Consider the following 11,276-nt stretch of genomic DNA (forward strand, 5'->3'; position numbering starts at 1 on the left):
ATCACGATTTTGTTGTTTGCAAATTTTACTTGACTTGTGTACCAACAGTTATTTCATGGATTCTTCTGGTAAAGCCACATGAATGATTTATGGTTGTCTGGTCAGCCAGCAACTATCCTGTCTGTTAACTGAGGACTCTGTGATAAGATATAGTGGAGTTGAACAGTTGATGACAGGTCTCTGATTGAAGAGGAAAGTTCAATATGTTTGTTTTATCATATTCTAGTGGAAGGTTAATTGCCCTATTACCCTAGGCCAAATTAGTTTTGTTTTAAAATAGTGACCTCTGTGTATAGAATTCTTATGACCTATTCAATCACTCATTTTCTTATTATGCATTAGCCACTCTTTTGTAATGCATGGTACTTGCTTCATAAGTTGTTTTACAGTATTGAAATATAAGAATGGGATCCAACTCTGTCCTAGTAAGTCTTCTTTTTTTGTTAAAGATTTGTTTAAAGGTTTTATTGTTTTAGTGTGTCAATGCCCCTTGAGGTTGTGCCTATGTGCTATTTTTGTTATATTGTGGCTGTTCTCACAGTTTATGGTCTCAAAAAGTTATATACATGTTCATCTTATACTTCAGGATGATGCATCTTATATGCTAATTTTTTAGGACCTACTTCCATGCCTGGCTCCCATGTTTGTGTATTATACTCCACATGGGTGAGAAGGCCCGAATAGAGTATGTGCATAGAGGGAGAAGAGCATGGGATCAAGGCCCGCCACCAGTTTTGCAATCATGAGAATTTTGGCTAGTAGAAATCAATTTTTTAGATGAATTCCTTCTGAGAATCTCGTCATTGAAAAATCAGCAGCCTCATCTAAGCTAGCCTACAAAACACTAGGTCTCTTCCCTGAGCTATTTCTCGGTTCTCACCTATGTGGGGCATAGCAAACAGCCTCCCAAGTTATACCAAAATTGTCTTATTGACACGTTAACCAGGTTTTTGCTCAAAAAAGACATGTTAACTAGGATCAAGTAGGCAACAATACAACAGAAGATCTTGGATCTCTGTATGTTCTGGTGTTATATCCTGAATGTTGATCATCCATGGGATACCTGCAAATGTTTTTCATTTCTACTGATCTGCTGGTTGATGGTTATTGCATAGAGTAAGAATCCAGGATTGTTGCCATGGAGTTTCAAATCACTGCAGTAACCAGAGTGAAATGCATAATAGTCTTGATCCAAGTTTTAGGGACAGTTTGAACTTCATTTCATTAAATTTAAATCCAACTACTTTGTCTGCTTTTAAATCCAATTTAAACCATAAAGAATTCCCACCCCATATAGGCAGTTGCCCACATTCCCCTTTGTAACATAAGTGGAAGAAACCAATAAGCTGAAATTTCTATCAAGAGCCAATATTGTGGAGCACTAAAAAAGAGTACAGACATCAAAAGAAGAATAAAAAACCTCAGAGATCAGAGACCTTGATAGATTCTTGGCTGCAACCTAAAGGAGAAAGGAGCAGGATGCAAGGACTAAAGAGGAACAAGGGTACATCTTGGGAAACTTTATCTTTTCATTTAGTTAATAGAACTTTAGACTAGAAGGCACTCCAGAAGTCAGACAAGCATGGGAGAGAGAACAGACTTTTGCAGTGAAAGCCAAAATTAACTTTTATGCATTACTTTGATATAACTTTGATGCATTATGCATTACTTGCCCTTATGCATATTAGATCTTGATTCGTAATATCTTGGATTGGTGCACTTACCCTTATGAGAAATGATAAGATCAACTTTAGGCTCCTATGAAACTACATATGTAAGGTAGGTTTCTTAACAAGCTATGGTTTTGTTTTGAGAATGATTACAGCGCATTATTTTTGTATTTTGAATGTCAGGCAATATATTGTGAGGTTATAGTAAGTGTCACATGCTTTTCTTCATGCAATTTATATGTAGTCCATCCTTCTAATAGTGTTTATCTTTTTTATATGAACTGCAGTTCAATCGGTATTCTAATAGAATGGACAAAAGTTGGATAAATAAGTTAAGATCCAGTGCCGAATATTTGGATGGAGTTCAGAATTTCATTAAGTTTGCCTTTGAGAAATCTAATATGAACGGGAAAATTTTATGTCCATGTCAAAAATGTGTAAACGGTTCTGCTCTTGATCCAAAAATTGTTGAAGAACATTTGGTATGGAATGGTTTTCTAAAGAGTTATACTGAATGGGTACTCCATGGAGAGTTCATACCTTCATGTAACCAACCCTCCGATCTAGAAGACACCTTCAATTTTGGATGTAGTGACACGGGACAAAATTCTGTAGAAGAAGATGATATAAGGGGCCTACTTAGAGATGCTCTTGGACATAATATCAGAACTGTAGGAGAAGATGAGCGTGCAGTTATTGATCAGTCCATGCATGTTGAGGAATCTATACATGCTGATGACACAGCTCATTATGATAACTTGGTGAAAGATTGTGATCAAGAATTGTATCCGGGTTGTAAGAATTTTACGAAGATTTCTTTTCTTCTGCATTTATTACATTTGAAATATTTGAATGGGTGGTCCAGCAAGTCTTTTACCATGCTTCTTCAATTATTAAAGGATGCATTTCCGGAAGGTGTTACTCTGCCATCATCTTCATATGAAGCCAAAAAACTGATAAAAGAGTTGGATCTTGGATATGAGAAGATACACAGTTGTCCGAATGACTGCATTTTATATCGTGATGAAAATAGGAACCAAGAGTCGTGCCGAATATGTGGAACTTCACGATGGGGAAAACATAAAGATGACGAGAATGATTCGTTGACTGAAGTGGATGCTGCACCGACTAAGAAAAAACCGGCTAAAATTTTGAGGTATTTTCCTCTTATACCAAGATTGAAAAGGATGTTTGCATCACCGAAGACGGCTTCCTCGATGAGATGGCATGACGAAGGCCGTACAAAGGATGGAATGTTACGACACCCAGCGGATAGTCCCGCATGGAAAGCATTTGATGATAGGCATCCCGAATTTGCTTCTGATGCTCGCAGTGTCAGACTGGGTTTGGCTACTGATGGGTTTAATCCCTTTCAAACTATGAGTTCTACATACAGCACTTGGCCGGTTGTTTTGGTTCCATATAATTTACCACCATGGATGTGTATGAAACAGTCTTCACTCATTTTGTCAATGGTTATTCCAGGTGATAAGGGCCCAGGTAATGATATTGATGTTTTTTTGCAGCCTTTAATAGAGGAATTGAAACAGTTATGGGAGGGTATTGATGCATTTGATGCTTTTGCTGGCCAAAATTTCAAATTGCGTGCAGCTCTTATTTGGACTATCAATGATTTTCCTGCATATGCTAATTTATCTGGTTGGAGCACTAAGGGGCGTACTGCATGTCCTTCTTGTGGAGATTCAACCCATTCGTATTGGTTAAAACATGGAGGAAAGTTCTGTTATATGGGCCATCGTCGGTGGTTAGAAGCAAACCATCCATTTCGATTTCAGAAAGACTTGTTTGATTGTACCATAGAGTTGCGATCTGCCCTTGTTCCACCAACTGGAACTGAAGTCTTCAGACAAATGCATGACACCAATTATATACCGGGTAAGGTCGCCAAATGTTCAAAGAAGAGGGGGAGGGAGCATGTTGGCAGCACAATGAATGAAGGATTAATAGCAGAGGTTGCTGAGGATGCTGACAACTTTTTTGAGAATGAAGACAACATATATGGTCAGAAAAATGATGATGACTCAATGGCAGCATCTACACAAAAATAACTATGGAAAAAAAAGAGCATTTTCTTTGATTTACCTTATTGGGAGTATAATCTTCTTCGACATAACCTTGATGTGATGCATATAGAGAAGAACGTTTGTGATAACCTGATTGGAACATTGTTAAATCTTGAAGGGAAGACTAAAGATAACTTGAAAGCGCGTCTTGATTTGAAAGATATGGGCATAAGACAAGAGCTTCATCCGACAGAGCTTGCCAATGATAAATTTTATATACCTCCTGCATGTTATACAATGTCTACTCAAGAGAAAGATCTTTTTCTAACAGTTCTGAAAAATTTGAAGGTTCCTGATGGGTACTCATCGAATATTTCACGATGCGTAAATCTCAAAGAGCGAAAACTTTCAAATCTTAAAAGTCACGATTGTCACATTTTGATGCAAGATATCTTTCCATTGGCTTTAAGATCGTCAGCACCGAAACAAGTTTTTGCAATTGTTTCTCAATTATCATCATTCTTTAAGGCATTATGTTCCAAAGTTCTTGATCCTAAGGAGCTTGATCAATTGGAGTCTAATATTGCACTTACACTATGCAATATGGAAAAGATCTTTCCTCCTGGGTTTTTTACTATTATGGTTCATCTACTCATTCACTTAGCGGCGGAAGCTAAACTTGGTGGCCCGGTTCACTACCGATGGATGTATCCTATTGAGAGGTGATTTTTCTAAACTCTAATATAATTATTTTATAATCAGTTTGATTTTGATATTTATTTTAAAAATTTATTGTTGAAGGTTTCTTATGCGCTTAAAAGATTATGTACGCAATCGAGCCTATCCCGAGGGTTCGATTGCTGAAGGATATATTGCTGAGGAGTGTTTGACATTTTGTTCGAGATATCTTGAAGGTATTGAAACGGTTTTCAATCGACCTCAAAGGAATTGTGATATCATAGAGAATGCAGATGTTTACAAGTTCTCATCTGGCGGAAGAGTTTTGGGAAAAGTTGAAAGTGTTGTTCTTGACCAGAAATCGTTGGCACAGGCATATCGCTATGTCTTACTTCATAGTGATATAATATCCGAGTCTCGCAGGTTAGTACGGTTAATTGAAATCTAAATTTACTGTCATGTCAGGAGAATGTAATATTGGTATTTAATTAAAGATAACCTTGATCGTGCAGAGAATTTTTAATAGCTCAGCGAAGTCTCAACCATAACATTCGTCCTACACGAAGGATTGAGCAACGATGGTTGGTTGAGTTATTTCCAGAATGGCTTTTCAAACAGGTTAGATGTCTAATATATTAAGCTTTTTTTTTAAATTTTATAGAGAGAAATTAATCATTACTTCTATAATTCTTTTTAGGTACCAATGATGATGGAGAGGAATTGTTCCGAGGAGTTAATAGTCATTGCTCGAGGTCCGAATAATATTGTCAACAGATATGGTGGGTTCATTAAAAATGGTTTTAAATTTTATCCTAAAGAGCGTGAGAAATTTAGAAAAATCCAAAATAGTGGGGTTATGGTTGAGGCGGATGGAAAAAATTATTATGGTGCTCTAACAGATATTTATGAGCTGGATTATTATGGAAATTTTAAGGTAGTATTATTTCGATGTGATTGGGTGGATATAAACTCACCTAGAGGTTTGAGGCAAGACATAAATGGATTCACACTTGTAAATTTTTCAAGGTTGATACATACTGGTGTGTTATTGAAAGATGATCCATTTGTTTTTTCATCTCAAGCTCGACAAGTATTTTATGTGCAAGACTCAAAAGATAAAAATTGGTCTCTCGTTATTAAGACGAAACCTAGGGACTTGTATGATATGGGAAAAAGGTTGGAAGAGGAGGACGATGATACTTATACTCAGTGTATGCCTTATAATGTTGTGCCAACTGATGAAGTAAATGCGCCAACGAGTTTGATTAGGATGGATGTTGAATGAGAATGTAGTTTCATAATGGTAAGTAAAATTTATGAAGCATACGTTGAATGATTTATTATATTCTCTTTTATTAGCCCTTTATTTAGTATAAATTTATCATTTAACCAAATATTGATTCTTTTTTGTACATACCAGGTAACAATATGCCCCGAGGGAGGCGATTTAGAGATGTGGAGTTCCAGCATTCTCAGGTGGGATCTACTTCTGAGCAGTCCCTGCAGTCCCAGCAGCCATATGAGCACCAGCAGCACGAGTCAGGATCTCAGCGCGAGCCTCCTGCTGATTGTCCGGAGGATAAGCTCCGGATCCAGGGTAATTCGATTTAAAGTTCATATTTTATGTTCATATTTGTCTTCAACTTTTTAAGACATTTTATTTAATTTGAATAGATGGACAAGGGACAATGAGGACGAGACGGGGACCCACTCAAGCAAAGGATGTGTGGAAGCTTCCTCCGGGTGAGAAGATCATCATCCGATGCAACGAATTGGGGCAGCCCATCAATAGAGCTGGAAGTCTTCTATCAAGCTTTTTAGGATCGGTTGCATGCAAGGGTCAGCTGTGTCCGCTCAACTATACGAAGTGAAATGACATGCTTCCTTCGTATAAGGTTGAGCTTCTTAGACTCATAGAGGTAATGAATTGAATTTGTTCTTTTTAATTTGACACCTCCTGCATGTTATTTTGCTTACTGCCATGATTTTACTTTTGAGGTTTAATATTATTATAACATTCTGTATCTTGTTGTAGGGTAAGTTTGTACTCCCTCCAGAGAGCCATGATTGGGTGCTAAAGTCCCTCAACCGCAAATGGAAAGAATATAAAGCAAAATTGAAGACGGACTTTAAGCGTGAGGGTATGACAGAGGAGGAGGTTGCTCGTGTGACTCCTCCTGATGTATACCCTCAGCAGTGGAGGGAGCTTGTTCACTACTGGTTTTCTGAAAAAGGACAGGTCACGTATATTGTTTCAATATCTTATATTATCTTTATTATTAATATAGATTGCAAATATATACATTGAATAATATTATACTGTGTGCTTTTATTTTGGCAGACATATTCTAATATTGGTAGAGCTGCACGAGCATCTCAAGCAGTTCCTCATACTTCAGGCTCGAAGAGTTATGCGAGACGTAGAAATGAATTCGTAAGTTTGTTTGAAACTATTTGAAACTCTACTAATATATAGCACGTATCATGATATATAGTTTGGCAATATACTTTCCATATGTGTAGATAGTAGAGCATGGAAGGAAGCCTGGTGAGGTAGAGTTTTATAAGATGACCCACACTCACCGAGATGGCAGCTTTGTCCGGGACGAGTCGAGAGATATAGTTGTATGTATTCATTTTTTATTTGATCATAATTATTTTATTAATTTTACTTCCTTTAAATTATTAATGTGACTGTTTATTTTTTTGAGAGAGATATAGGAAAGAGCTACAAATCTCATTTCAGAGCGCGTCGGGGAGTCATCATCATCCGACGCGGCCAGTCGCGTCGAGGCTCAAGTCTATGCAGAATTGATGGGCCCAGAACGTTATGGACGCGTGAGGGGTTACGGTATCGGAGTTAACCCCACTCAGCTGTCTGCAGTGAGCCGATATACCCAAGATGCCAGACAAGGTACTAGCACTGCAGAGGTTTGTAGTTTGAAGACAGAGATGGCACAGTTAAAGCAGTCATATGAGACAAGGATAGAGGAGATGAGGCAGAGTCATATGACTGATATGGCGGAGTTGAAGCAGAGCCAAGAGTTGAAGATACAATCTTTGCAGGATCAGCTTGACCATATTTCATCTTTTTTGCAGAGATTTGCTCCTCCGGTACATAACTAAATATATTTGAATATTTTATATAATTATAATGTATTCTTGTATGAGCGTGATGACTTTCGTATTTTTAGTTTTTAAAGTATTTTTTTCTTGTAGGTTGCTGATACTTCATCTACAAAATACATCGTAGAGATGATGATGCCGTCGACTCTTGATACATCGTAGATTGTGTACTTACGATTTTGAGATGAATGTTTTTAGATTGTTTTAATTTTTTTTTTTTGATACTCACCTCAATTCTGCAAAATACGATTATGCCAGAACTTTGATAAGTATAGATCTTGGAAAGGACTTTAATTAGTATGTTCTATGTTGACTTGACAGGAACATGGTTTCCAAAATCTTATGTATAACAATTAGTTTGTAGAGTTTGATCGGTTTAAGATAGATAATGCAGATTCGGTCAACCTCAGCCAAAGGAAGAAACACTATCTAGACACTCCACTCCATTTTAGGTCCTAACGGGCTCCAGGGCCAATAGACCGGTCCCATTACTGGTATAATGGTATAACCCTTGCACTATTGACAAGTCTTCTCGCTCTTTTCTCTGCAAATTAGTGACTGACATGGATCATTTGCTGCTACTTGGTACAGGTCCAGCATCCCAGTAATGCTGAGTTAATCCATAGTGGATTTGCAGGGTGAGAATTTTTAACACGTATTACTATTGCTTGATCAATTGAAGTATTGAATTGGCATCATCCAGCCAAAAAACATGCATTTGTTAGTTATAGAAATTTAAGTTGTATGCCATATTTTAGGTGGTTAATTTTGTTTAATTTCTCCTTAGCTTTCTAACTATATATGGACAAATACTTCCACAAAAGATGTGTTTCCACAGGCATGCCAAGCATATGTACAAGGTGTGAATCTTGTTTCCACAGGCGTGGAATTTTTACAGAGGCCAAATGGTACTGGATTGGTACGGGTGCATTGGCCGGATATACGATCCTTTTCAATATCCTTTTCACTGTGGCTCTTACCTATATCAAGCGTAAGTAGTTCCCCCCCTATATCTTGGCATCAACTCTAGCTATGTAGCAATCTCGCATACCTTACTTTGTAATGCTTGCAGCATATGGGAATGCTCAGCCAAGTTTATCTGAAGAGGCATTGCATGAAAAATATACAAATATAACAGGAGAAATGGAGCCATCATCACTTACAGAAAGGAGCACTAGCACAGATTCCACATCCAAAAGTAAATCAATTATAACATTACTAGTTTGCTCATTAATTTCTGCCAGTTCCCTCTCGCTGTTTATCAACTTAATTTACATGTTCTTCTTTAGTTTGCTTTTAGCAAGATATTCTCTAGTTTTTAGATCTCGGTACAAAATATTCTCTAGATTCTGTGAAAAAGCTCTCTGCAGTATTAAATATCTACTATGATAGAGATGAGCCGCACAGAAGGATTATACGGATCTTTTTTTATGATGGTTCTATTATTCTATCAATCTGAAAGGAACAAGTGCTGACCCATTTGAATGCAACACATAAAATAGGTGGTGTTATAGCTTGTTTAAGCTATATTTTCATTTGATTGTTCTCTGTATATTTTGAGCGATGACTTTGACAGACTGTCTATGTTTGCATGTATTGTATTTTGCTCCACTGCTTTTGCAATGCAGTCAGGGATAAAACAAACTGCATTGTTTTTATATTATTTTTATTGATGAAGATTAACATGATGTGCTTGTGTTCCTTCATCCAGGTCTCAACTGATAGGTCCGAGGGAAAAGCATAACTCCGAGTTACTGCCTAACACAGTTTGCATGAGAGAAGCTGAGGACTTAGAGAATTGCCCTGACCCAAGTTGCAAATAAAACCCTAATTCTCTTTGAGAATGTAGATACTGTTTTTGATGAAGATCGTGGTTTTATTTCTACTATACTTCAGCTGGCTGAAATTGCAAAGCGACCCATAATACTTACAAGCAATAGTGAGTAACTAATCAATCCATGGTAGAGATTGTTAGCGACTATAAATTTCTTATCCCTTGTATATTTATCTGATATGTAGATAAGAATCCTATCTTACCACAGCTTCTGGACCGGGTCACTTTGGAGTTCAAACATCCATCATCTGAGGAGCTGCTGTCACTTGTACACATGGTAAAAAAATTGCAATTTTGAAATCATATATCTGTCATTTCTACATGCCTTGGGTACCTTGGATGCGTTAATTGGTGTTCCAAATTGTTCATTCTCAATTTTTCTGTAGATTTGTGCTTCTGAGAAAGCTCAAATTTCTGCCCAATTGATGGAGCACTTAATCAGATCTTGTCTAGGTGATATCCGTAAGACTCTTATGCTTCTTCAGTTCTGGTGCCAGGGCAAGAGAGACCATACAGGTTAGCAAATTATAACAAGACAAGTATTTTGCTCTTTGTTGAGAAGGCCAGGATTTTAGTTTATATTGCTACTGTATATATTTTGCTGCCTTGAAGCTGTGTTTGTTTACTGTATTTTCTTGTGTACGCAGATTGATCCTCTGATGAGAGGATCAGCTTATAAATTTCATGTTATCTCATGCCATGAACTGTCTTATTGCTTGGTTCTGGAATCCCATTGTCTACTTTTCACTGTGAAGATTAAACATTAAAACCTAGTGGCAGGCATTGTTCCTGTCATAGATTTTTCTGGTGACTTTAGCTAGATGCCCCTAGATTGCGATATGTTTATTCGACTCTCACTAATCACAGAACTAGGCCTTGGGTATTTGTAAATGATTATGAGTAATTAAGAAGTTGAATTGTATCAAGTTATGGTGTTATATTACCTTTCTGCAACTCTTATCTTCTGTTTCTAAGCTTAACAATCATTTGTTTTCCCAGTTCACTTCTACCTATGTCAAATTGCATCTACTTCTACTGAAAGTTTGTTAATAAGTTATAATATAGTGTTTATCATACTCTTCTAAATAATTATTTAGTGATTTCTACTCTTTCTATCCTTCAGACTGGAAAATGCAATTCACCACATACAGCCCCCTCCCATTTGATATTGATGTTGCACATCTCATATGACTTAGGAGCAGTAAACTTTCCAAAATTTAGCTCTTGGATCAATTGTTTTGAAACTATTGTAGTTTTTTTTTTTTACCTTGTGTAACTTCTGAATTTCTGTAATCAGAATGCCCCTCTCAATGCTCAAGGAGATGCTCGAATACCCAATACCACAACCCATGCATGTTCTTCTGCCAGAAATGCTGCATGAAGTGCCTCTGCGTGTCCCCAGGCTTCTATGGGAACAAAGGTGTCTGCCCCTGCAAGCAGCAGAAGGCTTCTATGAGAACAAAGGGTCCCGAGCAAACAGCAGAGCTTGGTTGACTGGGCTCGCCCCAAGCTTAATGACAATATTGTAGAGATGATGATGCCGACCCTTGATACATATTGTAGATTGTGTACTTAGGAATTTGACTTGTATGTTTTTAGAATGTTTTTGAAGTACAATGTAATCAAATATGATAATATGAATGTAATCAAAGTTCTTGTTTGTGACTTATATTTTGTTATATATGTGATTCAGTGTATTTGTTTCTATTGTTTTGTAAGAATTTAATGTACACAGAGTATTTAAAAATTACTTTTACAAATTTTTTTTTAAAAAAAAATTTAATGCCGACGCTTATAAGCGTCGGAAAATGCAACAGGAAATGTAAACCTAATGGCAGGCCTCTAACGACGCTTTTAAGCGTTGGCATAACCCGTAGTAACCATCCCTTCTCGCCGACGCTTATAAGCGTCGGAGTCTGATAGAAGAAACGACGCTTAAAAGCG

At 37.1% G+C, this 11,276-nt stretch overlaps 1 protein-coding gene and 1 long non-coding RNA gene across 2 annotated transcripts; both read left to right on the forward strand.

The window, feature by feature from the left end:
• Positions 1 to 1,920: 1,920 nt before the first annotated feature.
• Positions 1,921 to 6,492, forward strand: LOC148702924 (uncharacterized). Its single transcript, XM_089924052.1, has 6 exons — positions 1,921 to 3,692; positions 3,741 to 4,416; positions 4,496 to 4,795; positions 4,885 to 4,990; positions 5,070 to 5,969; positions 6,047 to 6,492. The coding sequence occupies exons 1-5, from the start codon at positions 1,979 to 1,981 to the stop codon at positions 5,655 to 5,657; spliced, it is 3,384 nt and encodes a 1,127-aa protein (XP_089780178.1). The 5' UTR covers positions 1,921 to 1,978; the 3' UTR covers positions 5,658 to 5,969; positions 6,047 to 6,492.
• Positions 6,493 to 9,262: 2,770 nt separating this feature from the next.
• LOC149753150 (uncharacterized) lies at positions 9,263 to 10,999 on the forward strand. The gene is made up of 4 exons (XR_016395928.1): positions 9,263 to 9,437; positions 9,518 to 9,609; positions 9,719 to 9,848; positions 10,630 to 10,999. It is a non-coding gene; the product is annotated as an uncharacterized LOC149753150 (long non-coding RNA).
• Positions 11,000 to 11,276: the final 277 nt, after the last annotated feature.

Source organism: Phoenix dactylifera, chromosome 7 (genome assembly GCF_051530095.1).
Source record: "Phoenix dactylifera cultivar Ajwa chromosome 7, Ajwa_hap1_PhDact_Kaust_v1.1, whole genome shotgun sequence".
NCBI classification, from domain to species: Eukaryota; Viridiplantae; Streptophyta; class Magnoliopsida; order Arecales; family Arecaceae; genus Phoenix; species Phoenix dactylifera.

Excerpts from the sequence above, each read along its gene's own strand:
- LOC148702924 (XM_089924052.1), top strand. The coding sequence starts at position 1,979 with ATGGACAAAAGTTGGATAAATAAGTTAAGATCCAGTGCCGAATATTTG. Across the intron at positions 3,693-3,740 it reads GAATGAAGACAACATATATG|TATGGAAAAAAAAGAGCATT; the intron begins GTCAGAAAAATG and ends CACAAAAATAAC. Across the intron at positions 4,991-5,069 it reads CAGAATGGCTTTTCAAACAG|GTACCAATGATGATGGAGAG; the intron begins GTTAGATGTCTA and ends AATTCTTTTTAG.